General features: G+C 39.2%; 1 protein-coding gene and 4 pseudogenes across 6 annotated transcripts in view; 3 read left to right on the forward strand and 2 right to left on the reverse strand.

Moving 5' to 3' along the window:
• The window catches only part of abhd6a (abhydrolase domain containing 6, acylglycerol lipase a), a 27,052-nt gene extending 25,129 nt beyond the window's left edge, over window positions 1-1,923 (forward strand). The window contains exon 9 of one of the 2 annotated variants that reach the window (XM_079844030.1): window positions 241-1,923. In XM_079844030.1, the coding sequence (XP_079700156.1) occupies window positions 241-423 (183 nt within the window). In that variant the 3' untranslated portion in view covers window positions 424-1,923. The remainder of the gene's footprint in view (window positions 1-240) is intronic. The other variant, XM_079844029.1, reaches the window with a different exon arrangement.
• A 2,509-nt stretch (window positions 1,924-4,432) lies between these two features.
• LOC307143003 (transcription factor HES-5-like) lies at window positions 4,433-5,186 on the reverse strand (annotated as a pseudogene). The gene is made up of 2 exons: window positions 4,954-5,186; window positions 4,433-4,840 (listed from the first exon to the last, which is right to left on the reverse strand). The product of its transcript is annotated as a transcription factor HES-5-like (transcript).
• A 5,014-nt stretch (window positions 5,187-10,200) lies between these two features.
• Window positions 10,201-11,113, reverse strand: LOC307143059 (transcription factor HES-5-like; annotated as a pseudogene). The gene is made up of 2 exons: window positions 10,881-11,113; window positions 10,201-10,767 (listed from the first exon to the last, which is right to left on the reverse strand). The product of its transcript is annotated as a transcription factor HES-5-like (transcript).
• A 6,640-nt stretch (window positions 11,114-17,753) lies between these two features.
• Window positions 17,754-18,707, forward strand: LOC307143066 (transcription factor HES-5-like; annotated as a pseudogene). Its single transcript has 2 exons — window positions 17,754-17,986; window positions 18,100-18,707. The product of its transcript is annotated as a transcription factor HES-5-like (transcript).
• A 5,300-nt stretch (window positions 18,708-24,007) lies between these two features.
• LOC307143058 (transcription factor HES-5-like) lies at window positions 24,008-24,926 on the forward strand (annotated as a pseudogene). Its single transcript has 2 exons — window positions 24,008-24,240; window positions 24,354-24,926. The product of its transcript is annotated as a transcription factor HES-5-like (transcript).
• The last annotated feature ends 293 nt before the right edge of the window (window positions 24,927-25,219 follow it).

Genomic DNA, 25,219 nt, shown 5'->3' on the forward strand with positions numbered 1-25,219 from the left:
TTTTTTAAGTAAATTCAACAAAACATTTTTTTTGAGTGTGGATAGTAACGGTGCAAAGAGATCATATAGCTCATGCATAACTCATGTTAACATGTTTTAGAAACCAGAAAATCTCCAAAACAAAGATAGGGTGTGGTGCAATGAAATTTGCCAAAGTTATTAGATGATTTTGAGCAATGTGGGCACACGTTTAAGAATCAGCCATTCAGTTCCCATTAATGAGCATACTGTATCCTACAGGTGTTAGACGTGTCCGGGGCTTCAGTTCTGGCCGAAGCCGTTCCAGGGTCCCAGGTTCATTTGCTGGACAACTGTGGTCATTCTGTAGTGATGGAGCGGCCGAGGAAATCCGCCCAGCTCATCATGGACTTCATCATCACACAACAGAACGCGGGAATCAACAGCAACAAGAAACTGTCCTAAGACATGACTCTATATATATCTTTACTACGTGGTGTAGTGGTTGGCTAAAGGTTAAGGATCTCAGCTACAAACATCTTCACAGTTCATACAGTTTGTGCTCTTAAAGATGCTTTAGATGAAAGGCTCTTTTATAATATGATTTTTCAGTGTGTAAATAAGCAGTAAATGTTATTTTTGTAGTGAACGCTCAGGGACGCGCACAAACCGCTGAGTTGAAAAGCACTTCAGAAGCTATGCAGATACAGACCCGTGTCCTGCAGACAATATCGATTTCTAAACTGAGATTAGACCAAAAACGGTTGTTTAATATATATTTATATAATTATAATTACTACGCCATTCCATGTTTGAAGAGATCTACCCAGACAGCTTTCCTGAACGGATCGAATGCCCAGAAACGCTGTCTGTATATTTAAATTGAGACGTACGTCTATCCCTTTAGTCATTTACCATGTTTTTCGGCATTTTAACATGATTTAATGTTGATGTTGAAACGTGAAAAAAATTTACATCACTTTCTTTCTACTATATAGAGTTCTTCCAAATCAGTTCTTGATGTTTTAACCTTCTCTCTCTTGAAAATACAGTTGGGAAATTACGCACACAAAAAAAGAACAAAATTGAATGACTGTTATAGTAGTGTTAATATCTGGTTAATAAAACTGTCTAAAAACTAAAATTGTACGAATGCTTATAGTGTATACTCTATTATTATTGGTGTTTTGTCAGTGTAGGTTCAGTTTACTTGGAAACATGAGGAAACATAATGAAGTTTCTGTTTTATTTTCAATATCTGCATTCATTCAGTGATAATATATCACGTTTCGTTTGACAAATTCTCCAAATCACACAGGAGCATGGTTCAGGAATGACCGTATTTCTTTATAAAATCATATTACGGCTTGTGGCTTCATGGAAGACAGTCAGAAAAGTATTCAACAGAATAAATATTTTTCCAAGCTGAAAATGATTATTGTACCCTTTTAATCAAAAGAGATCATTTTTTATAGATGCCGTCTTCACAGAAAACAAAAGAGAACAAGAAATCCCAAAAATTGTGATCTTGGATTAATTATCGTTGTAGCTGTGATAAGGACAATAATAAAGTCTTTTGAAAAAATGACATGAAGATGACTACATAGCTTACTAATTTCCATTTCTGTCTCTTATTTGATGTGTTATGAAGGTTTCCTGCTCAATAACAGGTCAGGCTCGCACATATAAAATATGCCTCATGTTTCCGCTCTCAGGTTGAACACAGAAATGCATTTGATCATTTCACTCACGCATTAAATGCATTAACTATCAAGAGGGCATTTTAAGTCAGTGATTCCTCGATCTGGAGTTCATGTATCCCAGGATTACTTAAACCAGTTCCAGTTCCATTTTTTATGTTGCTTTATAAAACAGAAATTATGATTTAAAATATTAGGGCTTTCAATAGATTCAAGTGCCCAATAGTAGGATAATCATTATTAACAGCCAGATATTTCGATTCTTAAAAAAAAAGAAAAGGAAACTAATGTGCAACTTGTATGCATTAGTATGAAGTGACATGGAGATGGAAAAGTATGAAATGGAGGAAAGAATATATTTCAGTGCTTTTGCATTCCCTGTGAATCTTTGTGTTCACATGGCAAACTTTTGTGTTGTTTTGAGTTTCTCAGGGGAAAGCAAAGAGAGAATGCAAAAGCAGTGACATTATTATTTCCCCTCTTATCTCATATTTATTTCTTCTCATGTCCCTGTCGAGCCTCCGTACATGTGTGTGGATGACACGTCTAATCTGCCTTTACCTGCTATCAGATATTTCCCACTTCTGAAGTCGTGATTACGAGCTCATCGCATTCATATTTTGACTTGAGAGGGCGTTCATGTCCAATGTTTAACTAGGAAAGTAATATTTATGATAATAGTGAGGGCAGCAGAACTACAGACCCCTAAAGGATGGTGATGGGCAAAAAATAAAACAGGAGCAAAATGAGGCAATACATCATCAATTCTACTTCCAAAATGTGTTTTTGTCTTATTCTGATTCACTACGGTAAGAGAAATTTCACAGGAAATTGTGTACATGCGTCAGTCGCCCGTGTGTCTCGTCCGATCCTATCCGTGAGTAAAGTTGCTCTGGTGTAGTGACAAACATAGATATACATAATAAAGGCTAGAAGTCTTACGGCGGAGTCTCTAATGTCATCACCGGCGGCCATCTTGTCACAGGCCAGTTTTCTGGCGGGCTTTGTGGCTCCTGATGTAAGGTGAGTGATCTGAACTCAAATACTCTTATCTCGCTGAAATCTTGACGGATTTACAAATGGTTTGGTTTCTTATGAACGTTATTAACGTAGCTATATTTCTGAATGTTTGAGCAAATTATGAATAATTATTCATAAGAATGCAGTGTCATAACTACATCTCTGACGTTTATAACAAACCAAACAGTTTGAATCATGTTTTGATAAATGCTGTTTCAACTACGTCATAATGACCATTTATGTCTGTAGTGTTAGTTAGCTTTAGCATAGCATACAGATAAGCGATTAGCCTGATAGGTTAGTTTATACACTATATATATTATTATTATTATTAAGCTATTATTATTGATTAACTGTTAATCAAGTGTAAGAAAGTACGTTTTAATGTGCACTCATTTCTTTTCATACACAATATTTAGTAAGCTACGCATATTTTAAATTAATATCATTGTTATATACTAAGAGTAATCATTAACTGACAGTTTGGGAAGACCCGGTTTGTCATGACTCTGAGTTTGCAGCGTTTTCATAAGAAATTATGTGGAAAACATGTTTGTTATTTTGGCTTATTTTCATTCCAGACAAAGAAGAAGAAGAAGAAGAAGAAGAAGAAGAAAAGAGTCGGTCATGTAAGATATAATGACATTAATAATCACAGAAGATGTCAGGTGTTCAGTTGATTGTTTTATTGCAGCAGAAATACATTCACTGAACTGCTTTAGTGTTTTAAAACTTCAGTTGCCTTCACAGAAAGACACAAATGATCACGTGATCAATTAAAATGACAAATGCCACTATGAGAAAGTTTGTCATGAGAATATAACCCTTCACAGAAGGAACAATGACGGCTGTATACAGTACAGGAGAAGATTCAGAGAGCGCTGAGAACCAGCACACACTTACAAACCCTTCAAACTGGGTCAATATGAATATGATCTATATAGACCAAAGAGGAAAAGATCAAATATGAATTATAAAGTCTCTGTAAAATGGTAATCTCAGAGGGAGACAAATATGAGCCCAATTTGAGCCACTTCATATAAACAGCACAGAATTCATAACGCATCGCATTCATATCAAGAAATTATAACATTTCATAACATTTTCTGTGTAAATTGATCAGCTTTTAGGACAAAGCTTGAGTATGTTAAATCAAACTGATTATAAAATAATAAAGACATGTTTTTCTTCACATCTCTTGAAGATTTATCAAATGTAAGTCAATGTTGTCTAATGTAGACGTCAGTATATATTCCCATCAGAGAAAGATATCAAATATAAATCATAAAGTCTCTCTATGAAGATCGTCTCAGAGGAAATTAAACATAACCCCAATTTGAGCCACTTCATATAAACAGCACATAATTAATAATGGAGCATACATACATTAATATCAAGAAATGATAACATTTCATATAACGTGCTGCGTAAATCAACTCTTTATCAGCTTGAGTCTGATATCAGATTATAAATGGCCTTTAAAATAATAAAGGAAGCGTTTCCTTCCAATCTCATGAAGATGCATTTCATGTAGAAGTCAATGTTGTCTAATGTAGACGTCAGTTTATGTTCCCATCAGGAACTCTTGACAGGAAGTCTTCACAGAAGATCGGATCATCAGAGCACTTTGCAGTGCAAATATCTCTTCCAAACTGGAACTCATGAAACACTTTTTGTCCAGAAGAGAAGCTGAAGCGCCACATCCACTGAGTCTAGTGTAGACGTTCAGTATGTGCTGCTGTTGCTGTAAGGCTCTACCACGGCCTCCAGATGGCGCTCTTGTTGACATTCATCTCTTTGCTGAAGGTGTTCTGGTCTGGGCCGCTCAGCCGAGGCAGGACACTTTCCCTCCTGTTCTGATCACATGATGTCTGCAGCTTCTGGAAGAGCTTCAGCAGTCTTCTCTGGCTCTGTGTCTTCATCTCATCTGTGGACAGGAAGTGCTCTCTCTCTCACACACACACACCTGGAGAAGCCTTGATTGACAGCATGTGAGCCGGAACGGTGGCGCTCCAGGGGGTCAGTTGAGCGTCATCTCCAGGATATCTGCTTTCTCCAGCTGGGAATCAGGAACTCTGGAGCCAGAAGACACTTGAGCTGCTCGATGCTGCTGTCCATACCATCTCTGCAGAGCATCTTCTCCACTATTGGCTTTCTCAGATCTGCAAATCAAGACAGAAAAGCATCAGGAAAGTGGCCTTGGAATAAGCCAGTGATGGAGAAGAGCCGTGAAAGCTGCTGCAGTGATGTTGCTGTAAGTAGGATGTGAATGGACCTTGTTGTTGAGAGGGAGATGCTCCTTTGAGATGATTGTAGGTGTCATGTCTGGATCTCTGTGCTGTAGATCTCTCTGTGCAGAGCCAGTCTGATGTGCTCCGGCTGCAGCTCCTCTATTTATACTCACAAATCTCCATATGAATGTGTGAGGCTTGAGCTTCAAGAAGTTTCCCACAGTTTGGAGCCAATGGAAGAGCTGGAACAGACAATGAGGGATGTGGGCCGCCACATGCTCAACGCTCAATGAACACGCAGCTGCTTTCTAACAGATCTTTATTCTGCTGGAGTCACACACACACACACACACACACACATTCACACACTTCTGTATTCATCACATTAAATCACTCACACAAGAGAAGTGTGTCTGTCCTCACAGGAGGAACTTGGTTCCCAAACACTGAATCATCTGCGCTGTTTTTATAGCTAAACTGCTGTAATTGGGACAAAATACAATAAATAATCAAACAAGAATATACTGTATAAAAAATGAAATTAAATAAATTCCTCTAAAATTTGAAAGAGAGACTAAAAATTGGTGCAAATGTTTGTATAACTGTATTTTTCTTGAAATTGACACAGATTGAAAATGTTGATAAAGTTTAAAAACATTTTGCACAGAAGTCATATTGAAGTGAACGGGAATGACGTGGGAAACACTTGAAGATCAAAACCATTTAGAGTTTAAATCCCTGGGGTTTTATTAGTGTTTGTGCATCTCATTATCATGTGAATAGACACACTTCTATTGTTGTGTTTGTGGCTCAGTGTGAGAAACTCTGGAGAACAGAGTCACAGTTCTAGTGTCATCAGCATCATAAACCCCAACACAACCCCAATATCTCACACACACACACACACACACACACACACACACACACGCACACACACACACACACACACACACACACACACACACACACACACACACACACACACACACACACACACACACACACACACACACACACACACACACACACACACACACACACACACACACACACACACACACACTCACGGGAGTCGACACACTTATGGATATTCACACACACACACACACACACACACACACACACACACACACACACACACACGGGAGTCGAGACACTTATGGATATTCACACACACACACACACACACACACACACAAGCTTTATCCTGCAGTTTCTTGTGAGATGTTCAAGAGTCCTCAAGATCAAAATCCATCCGTATTAATTTTTAACTCTCTTGTACTTTCAAATCCAGTGTTGATGCACTAAAGAACTAAGATAGAGATTAAGCCGAATCCTAAATAAAATTGTAGTCGAACTTTTTTAGCCTTTGCGTTTTGTTTGATATTCTATAATATACACTTGAAGACAATAAAGCTCAAACCTGTGCTGAAATATATTATTCTTTGCCTGTTTTATTGTCTTCAGAGCACATTGACTGTAGAAGTTGAGCTGTAACTGCAGAACTCTTGAGTTGAACATCTTGTGGGAACCTGAAATGTCCTGCGTCCCCACATTCATAAAGATGAATATAACTGACCTCACTGGCAGATGGCAGAGGAGAACATCCCACCATCCACTCATCATCACAGGATTGTTCAAAACTCAGAGGCTTCTGATTGGCTGAGAGGAGTGAGGTGTGAGTATAAATGGAAGCTGAAGATGAGACGACATTTCCCAGCGAAGACACTTCAGTCCAAACTGAGCTTGAGCTTCAACAGTCATGGCGACCTACATGGACGTGTCTTTCCAGAGCAGCCTCAAGACTCAACATGTTCAACACGCAAGGTGAGATCTTCAGAAACTCATGGATGCCTGAAGCGTTATCTTCTGCTGTTTTATTCAGTGTTGATGAACTAAAGTCATCGTGTTGTTGTTTTCAGATGCGTTCTTACATGTTTGGAAAGAAAGTGTGGCAACAGTTTGGAGAAGCTCAGATCTGCTCTTGGAGAGTATCTTCAGAACGGCATCCACACCTCAGATCTTCTGGACAGGGCCGTGTCCTTCATCAGCCTCAGACCACTTTTACTTTCCCATGACGGCTACTCCAAATATTCCCGTGACTTCCTGCGTCTTTTCCCGGATCACACAGAGGATGTAGCAGCGTTGTGCTCTGAAGAATGAACATCACCTGGAAAACTCTTCACACAAACCGCTCTTAGAAGAAAGACTCAACATTAAGAAGACTTGAAGATCTCTCACTAATGCCTTAACTCGTGTATAACTTTAAGCTTTAATGATTGTTGGATTTATATTTCTTGCTCAAAAGAATATTTTTATATTTTTGTTTTTACAAATGCTGTTTTATGCATTATATGCATTATTTCTGGCAGTTACACTGCAATATCTCAATCTTTGTGTTTGTGAATGAATGCTGTTTTCATTTAAACTTCATGAAGAGATTTTAACCCCAAACTCCTTTAATGGAGTAAATGTTGTTGTGATTCAACAATGATCTCAAGCCGTACAAATGGACAACTGCGTCCAAAAGAGAGAAAATAAAAGTAGTTTCTTTGTTTACAATTTCCATTTCTGTTTCTTATTTGGTGTGTTATGAAGGTTTCCTGCTCAATAACAGGTCAGGCTCGCACATATAAAATATGCCTCATGTTTCCGCTCTCAGGTTGAACACAGAAATGCATTTGATCATTTCACTCATGCATTAAATGCATTAACTATCAATAGTGCATTTTAAGTCAGTGATTCCTCGATCTGGAGTTCATGTATCCCAGGATTACTTAAACCAGTTCCAGAAGGTGCTTGGACATTATTTATGTTGCTTTATAAAACAGAAATTATGACTTAAAATATTAGGGCTTTCAATAGATTCAAGTGCCCAATAGTAGGATAATCATTATTAATGCCCAGATATTTCAATTCTTTAAAAAAAGAAAAGAAAACTAATGTGCAACTTGTATGCATTAGTATGAAGTGACATGGAGATGGAAAAGTATGAAATGGAGGAAAGAATATATTTCAGTGCTTTTGCATTCCCTGTGAATCTTTGTGTTCGCATGGCAAACTTTTGTGTTGTTTTGAGTTTCTCAGGGGAAAGCAAAGAGAGAATGCAAAAGCAGTGACATTATTATTTCCCCTCTTATCTCATATTTATTTCTTCTCATGTCCCTGTCGAGCCTCCGTACATGTGTGTGGATGACACGTCTAATCTGCCTTTACCTGCTATCAGATATTTCCCACTTCTGAAGTCGTGATTACGAGCTCATCGCATTCATATTTTGACTTGAGAGGGCGTTCATGTCCAATGTTTAACTAGGAAAGTAATATTTATGATAATAGTGAGGGCAGCAGAACTACAGACCCCTAAAGGATGGTGATGGGCAAAAAATAAAACAGGAGGAAAATGAGGCAATACATCATCAATTCTACTTCCAAAATGTGTTTTTGTCTTATTCTGATTCACTACGGTAAGAGAAATTTCACAGGAAATTGTGTACATGCGTCAGTCGCCCGTGTGTCTCGTCCGATCCTATCCATGAGTAAAGTTGCTCTGGTGTAGTGACAAACATAGATATACATAATAAAGGCTAGAAGTCTTACGGCGGAGTCTCTAATGTCATCACCGGCGGCCATCTTGTCACAGGCCAGTTTTCTGGAGGGCTCTGTGGCTCCTGATGTAAGGTGAGTGATCTGAACTCAAATACTTTTATCTCGCTGAAATCTTGACGGATTTACAAATGGTTTGGTTTCTTATGAACGTTATTAACGTAGCTATATTTCTGAATGTTTGAGCAAATTATGAATAATTATTCATAAGTATGCAGTGTCATAACTACATCTCTGACGTTTATAACAAACCAAACAGTTTGAATCATGTTATGATAAATGCTTTCAACTACGTCATAATGACCATTTATGTCTGTAGTGTTAGTTAGCTTTAGCATAGCATACAGATAAGAGATTAGCCTGATAGGTTAGTTTATACACTATATATATTATTATTATTAAGCTATTATTATTGATTAACTGTTAATCAAGTGTAAGAAAGTACGTTTTAATGTGCACTCATTTCTTTTCATACACAATATTTAGTAAGCTACGCATATTTTAAATGAATATCATTGTTATATACTAAGAGTAATCATTAACTGACAGTTTGGGAAGACCCGGTTTGTCATTACTCTGAGTTTGCAGCGTTTTCATGAGAAATTCAGTGAAAAATGTGGAAAACATGTTTGTTATTTTGGCTTATTTTCATTCCAGACAAAGAAGAAGAAGAAGAAGAAGAAGAAGAAGAAGAAGAAGAAGAAGAAAAGAGTCGGTCATGTAAGATATAATGACATTAATAATCACAGAAGATGTCAGGTGTTCAGTTGATTGTTTTATTGCAGCAGAAATACATTCACTGAACTGCTTTAGTGTTTTAAAACTTCAGTTGCCTTCACAGAAAGACACAAATGATCACGTGATCAATTAAAATGACAAATGCCACAATGAGAAAGTTTGTCATGAGAATATAACCCTTCACAGAAGGAACAATGACGGCTGTATACAGTACAGGAGAAGATTCAGAGAGCGCTGAGAACCAACACACACTTACAAACCCTTCAAACTGGGTCAATATGAATATGATCTATATAGACCAAAGAGGAAAAGATCAAATATGAATCATAAAGTCTCTGTAAAATGGTAATCTCAGAGGGAGACAAATATGAGCCCAATTTGAGCCACTTCATATAAACAGCACAGAATTCATAACGCATTGCATTCATATCAAGAAATTATAACATTTCATAACATTTTCTGTGTAAATTGATCAGCTTTTAGGACAAAGCTTGAGTATGTTAAATCAAACTGATTATAAAATAATAAAGAAATGTTTTTCTTCACATCTCGTGAAGATTTATCTAATGTAAGTCAATGTTGTCTAATGTAGACATCAGTATATATTCCCATCAGAGAAAGAGATCAAATATAAATCATAAAGTCTCTCTATGAAGATCGTCTCAGAGGAAATTAAACATAACCCCAATTTGAGCCACTTCATATAAACAGCACATAATTAATAATGGAGCATACATACATTATTATCAAGAAATGATAACATTTCATATAACATGTGCTGTGTAAATCAACTCTTTATCAGCTTGAGTCTGATATCAGATTATAAATGGCCTTTAAAATAATAAAGGAAGCGTTTCCTTCACATCTCATGAAGATGCATTTCATGTAGAAGTCAATGTTGTCTAATGTAGACGTCAGTTTATGTTCCCATCAGGAACTCTTGACAGGAAGTCTTCACAGAAGATCGGATCATCAGAGCACTTTGCAGTGCAAATATCTCTTCCAAACTGGAACTCATGAAACACTTTTTGTCCAGAAGAGAAGCTGAAGCGCCACATCCACTGAGTCTAGTGTAGACGTTCAGTATGTGCTGCTGTTGCTGTAAGGCTCTACCACGGCCTCCAGATGGCGCTCTTGTTGACATTCATCTCTTTGCTGAAGGTGTTCTGGTCTGGGCCGCTCAGCCGAGGCAGGACACTTTCCCTCCTGTTCTGATCACATGATGTCTGCAGCTTCTGGAAGAGCTTCAGCAGTCTTCTCTGGCTCTGTGTCTTCATCTCATCTGTGGACAGGAAGTGCTCGCTCTCACACACACACACACCTGGAGAAGCCTTGATTGACAGCATGTGAGCCGGAACGGTGGCGCTCCAGGGGGTCAGTTGAGCGTCATCTCCAGGATATCTGCTTTCTCCAGCTGGGAATCAGGAACTCTGGAGCCAGAAGACACTTGAGCTGCTCGATGCTGCTGTCCATACCATCTCTGCAGAGCATCTTCTCCACTATTGGCTTTCTCAGATCTGCAAATCAAGACAGAAAAGCATCAGGAAAGTGGCCTTGGAATAAGCCAGTGATGGAGAAGAGCCGTGAAAGCTGCTGCAGTGATGTTGCTGTAAGTAGGATGTGAATGGACCTTGTTGTTGAGAGGGAGATGCTCCTTTGAGATGATTGTAGGTGTCATGTCTGGATCTCTGTGCTGTAGATCTCTCTGTGCAGAGCCAGTCTGATGTGCTCCGGCTGCAGCTCCTCTATTTATACTCACAAATCTCCATATGAATGTGTGAGGCTTGAGCTTCAAGGAGTTTCCCACAGTTTGGAGCCAATGGAAGAGCTGGAACAGACAATGAGGGATGTGGGCCGCCACATGCTCAACGCTCAATGAACACGCAGCTGCTTTCTAACAGATCTTTATTCTGCTGGAGTCACACACACACACACATTCACACACTTCTGTATTCATCACATTAAATCACTCACACAAGAGAAGTGTGTCTGTCCTCACAGGAGGAACTTGGTTCCCAAACACTGAATCATCTGCGCTGTTTTTATAGCTAAACTGCTGTAATTGGGACAAAATACAGTAAACAATAAAACAAGAATATATCAAAATAAATAAATTGCTCCAAAATTTGAAAGAGAGACTAAAAATTGGATTTAAGGGTGCAAATGTTTGTATAACTGTATTTTTCTTTAAATTGACACAGATTGAAAATGTTGATAAAGTTTAAAAACATTTTGCACAGAAGTCATATTGAAGTGAACGGGAATGACGTGGGAAACGCTTGAAGATCAAAACCATTTAGAGTTTAAATCCCTGGGGTTTTATTAGTGTTTGTGCGTCTCATTATCATGTGAATAGACACACTTCTATTGTTGTGTTTGTGGCTCAGTGTGAGAAACTCTGGAGAACAGAGTCACAGTTCTAGTGTCATCAGCATCATAAACCCCAACACAACCCCAATATCACACACACACACACACACACACACACACACACACACACACACACACACACACACACACACACACACACACACACACACACACACACACACACACACACACACACACACACACACACACACACACACACACACACACACACACACACAAGCTTGATAAGATGGTCTGATGATGTCACTCATGATGTCATCAGCAGTGTGTCCAGAATCACTATTTATTTTCCTTTACATCATCAACTTTTACAATGACTTTGAGCTTTTGCATCAGGTGCTTAAGAAACTTTTGTCATCTAAACACAAACATCTCTCACAAATGCAACTCAAATCTTATTTGATGCTAAAAAAATCAAAGTTATTTTTGCATATTCCATAATACATTGAATATGGAGGAAAATGGCATATTTGCATGACAGAAAGTGTGTGATAACTGACGGACTGGTTTCCTCCAGATGGTGTGTGACGTGAGGAAGAACAGAGTCTTCAGCCGCACTAATGCTCCATTCAGGACTCTGATGCTTTTGTGCTCCATTGATGTGAAGACAGAGAGTCAGTGTGGGAACCTCACATGAGATCTACTCACACTGACCAGCACACACACACACACACACACACACACATCTGGAGGCCTGGAGTCTGAGACAATGGAGACAATGACGTCTGAATTCCAGAGCACAACTCTAAAGCTTTAGATACAAACGCATTCATCTACAGATGCTAGGCATCGACGTCTCTTTCCCGCCGGAACACGGCCCAATATAGTGTTCCTTACAACTCACCACAGATCCAGTGATCCATGGATATTATGTTTTCCTGACATTCATCACTGTCAGTCATCACATTTTTGAGAGTGAATCCTGCATTTATATGCGGATGGGCCTATGTATTGAAGTGTGTATGTGGACAAATTCTGAATATATTAAAGGCCTATTCATTATTTTTATATCGCCTAGACGGCGCGTAAAGAGCGCTCCGTTTATAATCACTAAAAGCTGTCGCTCAATCAATGAACGCAATCTCATAAAGTTCTGATGTATTAATCAGTGAAGCTGACGAAGAAGATTTGCACGCGTGCAGAACTCAGCTGGACAAAAACTCGAGCGGTGAGTGGATTCTAACGTAAACACCTGTGATTGGCTATTGCGTTCAAGAAGTCAACAGACATGTCTGTGATTGGCCACATTACTCACCGAAGCGAAAACACGTTGGAAATGTAATCATCTGACGAGCGCAAATACAGATACGCACGCACTGGATCTTTTGCCAACTCTTTTTCGCTAATAATATGCTATTATTACAAAGAAAACAGATCCTAGACCAGCAGTTATGGGCAGCTCTTCCCTCTAAAATCAATCAGAAGCAGCGGCAGTGGCTTGAGTCCGGAGGTGGGATGTGCTGTTAGATATCATTAGTATTAACCATTCTTAAATCTATAATCAATCACCAAAACGTCTATTGTGAAGACATTAGAATATGTGTCCACTGTGTGTCTTTCTTAAAGTCCCCATGAAATCATTTTTTTTTGCTTTCAGTATGAATATGTTAGTCTTACTGTTATCTATAAGCTGCTCCAAAACAATGACAACATTTTCATTTAGAAGATAAGCGTTCAAACCTTACAGTCCCTTACAATGATTTTATCGCCATCACGCCGCACTTCTGCTTCTCGTCAGATTTTTCCGTCCAATCAAATGCTCTCTAAAATCTGCTCACATTTACTATTTTCTACATGGTGAATGGCACATAGTGCACTATATAGGGGATAGGGAACGATTCAGACAGTGCACTATATAGGGTATAGGAAAGGATTCAGACATGTATATTCAGATTCCATTGAGGTGAATGAAGTCTAGTTTCACTTTAGTGAATGATAGCACAGAGCGGATCATGTGATCAAGTCGGCACAGACCAGAAAACGTAATGTTGTGATTTGAGTTCTGCACAGAATGCTGTATTATGGAGGAGAAACGGTTAGCGATTGGGAGGAAACTGTGGCTTTACCGCGTTCAACGGCTCTAGACGAGCTGTGATATAAACGAGAGGCTATTGGCTGTTTAAAAAAGGGGAGGAGCTGTTCGATATGTCCCGCCCTGTCTTACTGTTTCAGAGGAAACTACGTCAACACATTGACAACTCATAATCCAAAAAAAGAGAGAATTATTAAATCAAATAAGGGACTGAAATGTAAAGTGTAGTAAATCTCTTGTTTTATTTTGGACAAAATTGTCCATTTGCATGGCTTGATATCATCATCATATCACTGTGTTATCATCAGAATAATCAGATCAGTGTTGAATCACAATACTGATATAGAACAACATTGACTCCATAAAAGGAGTTATGGGTTAAAATCTTCATGCAGTTTAAATGAAAGCAGCATAAAGTATCCTTCATTTACAAAGATAAATATAAGGTATATTGCAGTGTAACTGCCGAAAAATAATGCATATAATGCATAAAACTGAACATTTGCAAAAACAAAAATATAAAAACATTCTTTTCAGCAAGAAATATACAAAAATAAAGATATAAAAGATGCATTAAGGCATTATAGTGAAAGAGGTTTTTTAGGTTTTATGTTGAGTCTTTCTTCTAAGAGCGGTTTGTGTGAAGAGTTTTCCAGGTGATGTTCATTCTTCAGAGCACAACGCTGCTACATCCTCTGTGTGATCCGGGAAAAGACGCAGGAAGTCACGGGAATATTTGGAGTAGCCGTCATGGGAAAGTAAAAGTGGTCTGAGGCTGATGAAGGACACGGCCCTGTCCAGAAGATCTGAGGTGTGGATGCCGTTCTGAAGATACTCTCCAAGAGCAGATCTGAGCTTCTCCAAACTGTTGCCACACTTTCTTTCCAAACATGTAAGAACGCATCTGAAAACAACAACACGATGACTTTAGTTCATCAACACTGAATAAAACAGCAGAAGATAACGCTTCAGGCATCCATGAGTTTCTGAAGATCTCACCTTGCGTGTTGAACATGTTGAGTCTTGAGGCTGCTCTGGAAAGACACGTCCATGTAGGTCGCCATGACTGTTGAAGCTCAAGCTCAGTTTGGACTGAAGTGTCTTCGCTGGGAAATGTCGTCTCATCTTCAGCTTCCATTTATACTCACACCTCACTGCTCTCAGCCAATCAGAAGCCTCTGAGTTTTGAACAATCCTGTGATGATGAGTGGATGGTGGGATGTTCTCCTCTGCCATCTGCCAGTGAGGTCACTTATATTCATCTTTATGAATGTGGGGACGCAGGACATTTCAGGTTCCCACAAGATGTTCAACTCAAATTATGAAAGTCAGGGACGACTGTTAGATTATTGAATCCTTCAACACCCCACAAGAGTTTTGGAGATGCTCTGACCCAGTCATCTAGCCATCACAATCTGGCCCTTGTCAAACTCGCTCAAATCCTAATTTTTCCTGCTTCTAACACATCAACTTTGTTCAAAGTAATGTTCTCAAAACATTAACACAAATCCTTATTTATACATTGTATACAACGTTTTTTCTGGATTTTTTATTTTTTTTTATTCAAAAGTAACGTTTCCATAATGGAATGTTCCCTTGAAGTTTTACGGTTTGCATAATCAAGAACATTTAAAAAACTGGATGCTTGTAACATTCAGAGAACATTCAAGAAATAATGTTTTCATAACGTTGTGAGAATGTTAGCAAAGTGTTGTTAGAGCATATTTCCAATTTTATGACAACCATAAGAACTATTAATATATATATATATTTTATACATAGTTTTTTTTTTTACATAAGTCCAATCCATTCAAGTTGCCCTCTGACTCCCCCCAAAAGTGATGTATATATACACCGATCAGGCATAACATTATGACCACATTATGAGGTGGAGTGAATAACACTGATGATCTCTTCATCACGGCACTTGTTAGTGGATTGGATTTATTAGGCAGCAAGTGAACATTTTGTCCTAAAAAAAAACCCAATGTATATTTATAAATAATTATTATGGTTGTCATAGAATTGGTTGTCTAAAATATAATCACAGTATTACATTCTGATGGTCTCTGAACTCATGAAACCTGTCCAGTCCAGTTCCTCCTGTGAGAGCGGACACACTTCTATTGTGTGAGTGATTTAATGTGATGAATACAGAAGTGTGGGAATGCATCTGTGAGCATGTGGCATCGTTCCCTATTTCCATAACCTTATGAAAACATTTTTCTTGAATGTTCTCTGATAATTATAAAACAAGTTGTAACATTTAAAAAAAGACCAGAGAACTTTTTATTCTTAAAGACCAGAGAACTTTGAACAAACGTTATTTTAACGTTACTAGAAGAAGAGAGACAGAACTCACCCTCAGAGACAATAGAGCTCAACTAAGAGACCAGGGGGCAGAGGTCAACATGAAGAGATTGGACTGTAACTTTACTCTATATGATCTATATACAAACATTAGACTAACTGAATCAAATTAGCCTTCAGATTCATATAAAAATGTACCATAACAAGTGTTGAGCATCAGAGGCGTGAGAAAGCTCGTAGGGAATCTGTCCTGCATTAAGACTCATTATCATGTGAATAGACACACTTCTATTGTTGTGTTTGTGGCTCAGTGTGAGAAACTCTGGAGAACAGAGTCACAGTTCTAGTGTCATCAGCATCATAAACCCCAACACAACCCCAATATCACACACACACACACACACACACACACACACACACACACACACACACACACACACACACACACACACACACACACACACACACACACACACACACACACACACACACACACACACACACACACACACACACACACACACACACACACACACACAAGGGAGTCGACACACTTATGGATATTCACACTCTGGGCTAAAAACAACTAAAGTTGGGTTGAAAACGGACAAACCCAGCAATTGGGCTGTTTTAACCAGTGAATGGGTTGTTTTAACTCAGCGGTTCAGTTAAATGTTTGCTTAAAACAACCCAATTGCTGGTCCATTTTCAACCCAACTTGGGTTGTTTTTAACCCAGCATTTTTTAGAGTGTACACGAGCTTGACAAGATGGTCTGATGATGTAACTCATGATGTCATCAGCAGTGTGTCCAGAATCACTATTTATTTTCCTTTACGCATCATCAACTTTTACAATGACTTTGAGCTTTTGCATCAGGTGCTAAAGAAACTTTTGTCATCTAAACACAAAAATCTCTCACAAATGCAACTCAAATCTTATTTGATGCAAAAAAAAAACTAATACAAAGTTATTTTTGCATATTCCATAATACATTGAATATGGCGGAAAATGGCACATTTGCATGACAGAAAGTGTGTGATAACTGACGGACTGGTTTCCTCCAGATGGTGTGTGACGTGAGGAAGAACAGAGTCTTCAGCCGCACTAATGCTCCATTCAGGACTCTGATGCTTTTGTGCTCCATTGATGTGAAGACAGAGAGTCAGTGTGGGAACCTCACATGAGATCTACTCACACTGACCAGCACACACACACACACACACACACACACACACACACACATCTGCTTCATCATGAGTGTGTGACGTCACTGCTGAACATCATAAATCACACACTAAATATCTGCACTTCTGTGAAAGACTTGAAATGTTGAACTTTATGCACACACACACACACACATTGTATTTCATTATTCAGTATTTTATTCTATGATTCTTGTCCTGCTTTTCTCAACTTTATTCTTAAGTTGTACAGTAATTTGGTTCATCTTCTGTTGTTTTTAAATGCGCTCCATAAATAAAGCATGATTTGACTTGATCTAATTGGTTATAATATTATTCTAGTTTGATATTAAACTCGGGAACGCAGATGAAAACTGCTCATTTACAAGCTCACAGTGATGGAGATGAGATGTGCAGGAATGATGTGATGTTGAGATGCTCATCTGTGGACTGAGATGATGCCGGTGTCACTGACGCCACGTGTGTCTCATGATGAGCAGCTTCAGTGACTCTGATGTGAACATGAGCTCTACAGGTCAGCACTTTCCCAGATTCTCCCCTGAGACACTGATAGAGGAGCGTTGAGCATGTGGCGGCCCACATCCCTCATTGTCTGTTCCAGCTCTTCCATTGGCTCCAAACTGTGGGAAACTCCTTGAAGCTCAAGCCTCACACATTCATATGGAGATTTGTGAGTATAAATAGAGGAGCTGCAGCCGGAGCACATCAGACTGGCTCTGCACAGAGAGATCTACAGCACAGAGATCCAGACATGACACCTACAATCATCTCAAAGGAGCATCTCCCTCTCAACAACAAGGTCCATTCACATCCTACTTACAGCAACATCACTGCAGCAGCTTTCACGGCTCTTCTCCATCACTGGCTTATTCCAAGGCCACTTTCCTGATGCTTTTCTGTCTTGATTTGCAGATCTGAGAAAGACAATAGTGGAGAAGATGCTCTGCAGAGATGGTATGGACAGCAGCATCGAGCAGCTCAAGTGTCTTCTGGCTCCAGAGTTCCTGATTCCCAGCTGGAGAAAGCAGATATCCTGGAGATGACGCTCAACTGACCCCCTGGAGCGCCACCGTTCCGGCTCACATGCTGTCAATCAAGGCTTCTCCAGGTGTGTGTGTGTGTGAGAGCGAGCACTTCCTGTGCACAGATGAGATGAAGACACAGAGCCAGAGAAGACTGCTGAAGCTCTTCCAGAAGCTGCAGACATCATGTGATCAGAACAGGAGGGAAAGTGTCCTGCCTCGGCTGAGCGGCCCAGACCAGAACACCTTCAGCAAAGAGATGAATGTCAACAAGAGCGCCATCTGGAGGCCGTGGTAGAGCCTTACAGCAACAGCAGCACATACTGAACGTCTACACTAGACTCAGTGGATGTGGCGCTTCAGCTTCTCTTCTGGACAAAAAGTGTTTCATGAGTTCCAGTTTGGAAGAGATATTTGCACTGCAAAGTGCTCTGATGATCCGATCTTCTGTGAAGACTTCCTGTCAAGAGTTCCTGATGGGAACATAAACTGACGTCTACATTAGACAACATTGACTTCTACATGAAATGCATCTTCATGAGATGTGAAGGAAACGCTTCCTTTATTATTTTAAGGGCCATTTATAATCTGATATCAGACTCAAGCTGATAAAGAGTTGATTTACACAGCACATGTTATATGAAATGTTATCATTTCTTGATATTAATGTATGTGTGCTCCATTATTAATTATGTGCTGTTTATATGAAGTGGCTCAAATTGGGGTTATGTTTAATTTCCTCTGAGACGATCTTCATAGAGAGACTTTATGATTTATATTTGATCTCTTTCTCTGATGGGAATATATACTGACGTCTACATTAGACAACATTGACTTACATTAGATAAATCTTCAAGAGTTGTGAAGAAAACCATTTCTTTATTATTTTATAATCAGTTTGATTTAACATACTCAAGCTTTGTCCTAAAAGCTGATCAATTTACACAGAAAATGTTATGAAATGTTATAATTTCTTGATATGAATGCGATGCGTTATGAATTCTGTGCTGTTTATATGAAGTGGCTCAAATTGGGCTCATATTTGTCTCCCTCTGAGATTACCATTTTACAGAGACTTTATGATTCATATTTGATCTTTTCCTCTTTGGTCTATATAGATCATATTCATATTGACCCAGTTTGAAGGGTTTGTAAGTGTGTGTTGGTTCTCAGCGCTCTCTGAATCTTCTCCTGTACTGTATACAGCCGTCATTGTTCCTTCTGTGAAGGGTTATATTCTCATGACAAACTTTCTCATAGTGGCATTTGTCATTTTAATTGATCACGTGATCATTTGTGTCTTTCTGTGAAGGCAACTGAAGTTTTAAAACACTAAAGCAGTTCAGTGAATGTATTTCTGCTGCAATAAAACAATCAACTGAACACCTGACATCTTCTGTGATTATTATGTCATTATATCTTACATGACCGACTCTTTTCTTCTTCTTCTTCTTCTTCTTCTTCTTCTTCTTCTTCTTCTTCTTCTTCTTCTTCTTCTTCTTCTTTGTCTGGAATGAAAATAAGCCAAAATAACAAACATGTTTTCCACATTTTTCACTGAATTTCTCATGAAAACGCTGCAAACTCAGAGTAATGACAAACCGGGTCTTCCCAAACTGTCAGTTAATGATTACTCTTAGTATATAACAATGATATTCATTTAAAATATGCGTAGCTTACTAAATATTGTGTATGAAAAGAAATGAGTGCACATTAAAACGTACTTTCTTTCACTTGATTAACAGTTAATCAATAATAATAGCTTAATAATAATAATAATATATATAGTGTATAAACTAACCTATCAGGCTAATCTCTTATCTGTATGCTATGCTAAAGCTAACTAACACTACAGACATAAATGGTCATAATGACGTAGTTGAAACAGCATTTATCATAACATGATTTTGATGGAATTGTAATCAGGCGCTTAAGAGAATACTAAAAGCAATCTGAACCAATGGGATCGCTTGGGGTCCTAAAGGAGGATTTCGGGGGGACCCATTTGTCACTACACCAGAGCAACTTTACTCACGGATAGGATCGGACGAGACACACGGGCGACTGACGCATGTACACAATTTCCTGTGAAAACCATCCACTCAAGCCTAAAATATAAACACTTATTAATAATTTTACCGTAGTGAATCAGAATAAGACAAAAACACGTTTTGGAAGTAGAATTGATGATGTATTGCCTCATTTTCCTCCTGTTTTATTTTTTGCCCATCACCATCCTTTAGGGGTCTGTAGTTCTGCTGCCCTCACTATTATCATAAATATTACTTTCCTAGTTAAACATTGGACATGAACGCCCTCTCAAGTCAAAATATGAATGCGATGAGCTCGTAATCACGACTTCAGAAGTGGGAAATATCCGATAGCAGGTAAAGGCAGATTAGACGTGTCATCCACACACATGTACGGAGGCTCGACAGGGACATGAGAAGAAATAAATATGAGATAAGAGGGGAAATAATAATGTCACTGCTTTTGCATTCTCTCTTTGCTTTCCCCTGAGAAACTCAAAACAACACAAAAGTTTGCCATGCGAACACAAAGATTCACAGGGAATGCAAAAGCACTGAAATATATTCTTTCCTCCATTTCATACTTTTCCATCTCCATGTCACTCCATACTAATGCATACAAGTTGCACATTAGTTTTCTTTTCTTTTTTTTTAAGAATTGAAATATCTGGGCATTAATAATGATTATCCTACTATTGGGCACTTGAATCTATTGAAAGCCCTAATATTTTAAGTCATAATTTCTGTTTTATAAAGCAACATAAATAATGTCCAAGCACCTTCTGGAACTGGTTTAAGTAATCCTGGGATACATGAACTCCAGATCGAGGAATCACTGACTTAAAATGCACTTTTGATAGTTAATGCATTTAATGCATGAGTGAAATGATCAAATGCATTTCTGTGTTCAACCTGAGAGCGGAAACATGAGGCATATTTTATATGTGCGAGCCTGACCTGTTATTGAGCAGGAAATCTTCATAACACATCAAATAAGAAACAGAAATGGAAATTGTAAACAAAGAAACTAATTTTATTTTCTCTCTTTTGGACGCAGTTGTCCATTTGTACGGCTTGAGATCATTGTTGAATCACAACAACATTTACTCCATTAAAGGAGTTTGGGGTTAAAATCTCTTCATGAAGTTTAAATGAAAACAGCATTCATTCACAAACACAAAGATTAAGATATTGCAGTATAACTGCCAGAAATAATGCATATAATGCATAAAACAGCATTTGTAAAAACAAAAATATAAAAATATTCTTTTGAGCAAGAAATATAAATCCAACAATCATTAAAACCTAAAGTTATACACGAGTTAAGGCATTAGTGAGAGATCTTCAAGTCTTCTTAATGTTGAGTCTTTCTTCTAAGAACGGTTTGTGTGAAGAGTTTTCCAGGTGATGTTCATTCTTCAGAGCACAACGCTGCTACATCCTCTGTGTGATCCGGGAAAAGACGCAGGAAGTCACGGGAATATTTGGAGTAGCCGTCATGGGAAAGTAAAAGTGGTCTGAGGCTGATGAAGGACACGGCCCTGTCCAGAAGATCTGAGGTGTGGATGCCGTTCTGAAGATACTCTCCAAGAGCAGATCTGAGCTTCTCCAAACTGTTGCCACACTTTCTTTCCAAACATGTAAGAACGCATCTGAAAACAACAACACGATGACTTTAGTTCATCAACACTGAATAAAACAGCAGAAGATAACGCTTCAGGCATCCATGAGTTTCTGAAGATCTCACCTTGCGTGTTGAACATGTTGAGTCTTGAGGCTGCTCTGGAAAGACACGTCCATGTAGGTCGCCATGACTGTTGAAGCTCAAGCTCAGTTTGGACTGAAGTGTCTTCGCTGGGAAATGTCGTCTCATCTTCAGCTTCCATTTATACTCACACCTCACTCCTCTCAGCCAATCAGAAGCCTCTGAGTTTTGAACAATCCTGTGATGATGAGTGGATGGTGGGATGTTCTCCTCTGCCATCTGCCAGTGAGGTCACTTATATTCATCTTTATGAATGTGGGGACGCAGGACATTTCAGGTTCCCACAAGATGTTCAACTCAAGAGTTCTGCAGTTACAGCTCAACTTCTACAGTCAATGTGCTCTGAAGACAATAAAACAGGCAAAGAATAATATACTTCAGCACAGGTTTGAGCTTTATTGTCTTTAAGTGTATATTATAGAATATCAAACAAAATGCAAAGGCTAAAAAAGTTTGACTACAATTTTATTTAGGATTCGGCTTAATCTCTATCTTAGTTCTTTAGTGCATCAACACTGGATTTGAAAGTACAAGAGAGTTAAAAATTAATACGGATGGATTTTGATCTTGAGGACTCTTGAACATCTCACAAGAAACTGCAGGATAAAGCTTGTGTGTGTGTGTGTGTGTGTGTGTGTGTGTGTGTGTGTGTGTGTGTGTGTGTGTGTGTGTGTGTGTGTGTGGGCATGTTTTTGTGAAATATCAGGACACAAATGTGTATAATGACATGGGTATGACACAGGTATTACAAAAAGAGGGTGAAATATGAGGACGTTACCCATGTCCTCACTTTTCAAAATGCTTATAAATCACACAGAACAAGTTTTTTTCACAGAAAGTGAACTGCACAGTCTCCTGTGAGGGCTAGGTTTAGGGGCAGTGTGTGTGTGTGTGTGTGTGTGTGTGTGTATTGGGTAGGTTTAGGGTTTAGGGGCAGTGTAAGGGGATAGAAAATACGGTTTGTACGGTATAAAAACCATTACGCCTATGGAATGTCCTCACATTTCACAAAAACAAACATGTGTGTGTGTGTGTGTGTGTGTGTGTGTGTGTGTGTGTGTGTGTGTGTGTGTGTGTGTGTGTGTGTGTGTGTGTGTGTGTGTGTGTGTGTGTGTGTGTGTGTGTGTGTGTGTGTGTGTGTGTGTGTGTGTGTGTGTGTGTGTGTGTGTGTGTGTGTGTGTGTGTGTGTGTGTGTGAATATCCATAAGTGTGTCGACTCCCGTGAGTGTGTGTGTGTGTGTGTGTGTGTGTGTGTGTGTGTGTGTGTGTGTGTGTGTGTGTGTGTGTGTGTGTGTGTGTGTGTGTGTGTGTGTGAGAGTGTGTGTGTGTGTGTGTGTGAGAGTGTGTGTGTGTGTGTGTGTGTGTGTGAGATATTGGGGTTGTGTTGGGGTTTATGATGCTGATGACACTAGAACTGTGACTCTGTTCTCCAGAGTTTCTCACACTGAGCCACAAACACAACAATAGAAGTGTGTCTATTCACATGATAATGAGACGCACAAACACTAATAAAACCCCAGGGATTTAAACTCTAAAATGGTTTTGATCTTCAAGCGTTTCCCACGTCATTCCCGTTCACTTCAATATGACTTCTGTGCAAAATGTTTTTAAACTTTATCAACATTTTCAATCTGTGTCAATTTAAAGAAAAATACAGTTATACAAACATTTGCACCCTTAAATCCAATTTTTAGTCTCTCTTTCAAATTTTGGAGCAATTTATTTATTTTGATATATTCTTGTTTTATTGTTTATTGTATTTTGTCCCAATTACAGCAGTTTAGCTATAAAAACAGCGCAGATGATTCAGTGTTTGGGAACCAAGTTCCTCCTGTGAGGACAGACACACTTCTCTTGTGTGAGTGATTTAATGTGATGAATACAGAAGTGTGTGAATGTGTGTGTGTGTGTGTGTGTGTGTGTGTGAATGTGTGTGTGTGTGTGTGACTCCAGCAGAATAAAGATCTGTTAGAAAGCAGCTGCATGTTCATTGAGCGTTGAGCATGTGGCGGCCCACATCCCACATTGTCTGTTCCAGCTCTTCCATTGGCTCCAAACTGTGGGAAACTCCTTGAAGCTCAAGCCTCACACATTCATATGGAGATTTGTGAGTATAAATAGAGGAGCTGCAGCCGGAGCACATCAGACTGGCTCTGCACAGAGAGATCTACAGCACAGAGATCCAGACATGACACCTACAATCATCTCAAAGGAGCATCTCCCTCTCAACAACAAGGTCCATTCACATCCTACTTACAGCAACATCACTGCAGCAGCTTTCACGGCTCTTCTCCATCACTGGCTTATTCCAAGGCCACTTTCCTGATGCTTTTCTGTCTTGATTTGCAGATCTGAGAAAGCCAATAGTGGAGAAGATGCTCTGCAGAGATGGTATGGACAGCAGCATCGAGCAGCTCAAGTGTCTTCTGGCTCCAGAGTTCCTGATTCCCAGCTGGAGAAAGCAGATATCCTGGAGATGACGCTCAACTGACCCCCTGGAGCGCCACCGTTCCGGCTCACATGCTGTCAATCAAGGCTTCTCCAGGTGTGTGTGTGTGTGTGTGAGAGAGCGAGCACTTCCTGTGCACAGATGAGATGAAGACACAGAGCCAGAGAAGACTGCTGAAGCTCTTCCAGAAGCTGCAGACATCATGTGATCAGAACAGGAGGGAAAGTGTCCTGCCTCGGCTGAGCGGCCCAGACCAGAACACCTTCAGCAAAGAGATGAATGTCAACAAGAGCGCCATCTGGAGGCCGTGGTAGAGCCTTACAGCAACAGCAGCACATACTGAACGTCTACACTAGACTCAGTGGATGTGGCGCTTCAGCTTCTCTTCTGGACAAAAAGTGTTTCATGAGTTCCAGTTTGGAAGAGATATTTGCACTGCAAAGTGCTCTGATGATCCGATCTTCTGTGAAGACTTCCTGTCAAGAGTTCCTGATGGGAACATAAACTGACGTCTACATTAGACAACATTGACTTCTACATGAAATGCATCTTCATGAGATGTGAAGGAAACGCTTCCTTTATTATTTTAAGGGCCATTTATAATCTGATATCAGACTCAAGCTGATAAAGAGTTGATTTACGCAGCACATGTTATATGAAATGTTATCATTTCTTGATATTAATGTATGTATGCTCCATTATTAATTATGTGCTGTTTATATGAAGTGGCTCAAATTGGGGTTATATTTAATTTCCTCTGAGACGA

This window comes from Gobio gobio (assembly GCF_949357685.1).
Source record: "Gobio gobio genome assembly, chromosome: 19".
Classification (NCBI taxonomy): domain Eukaryota; kingdom Metazoa; phylum Chordata; class Actinopteri; order Cypriniformes; family Gobionidae; genus Gobio; species Gobio gobio.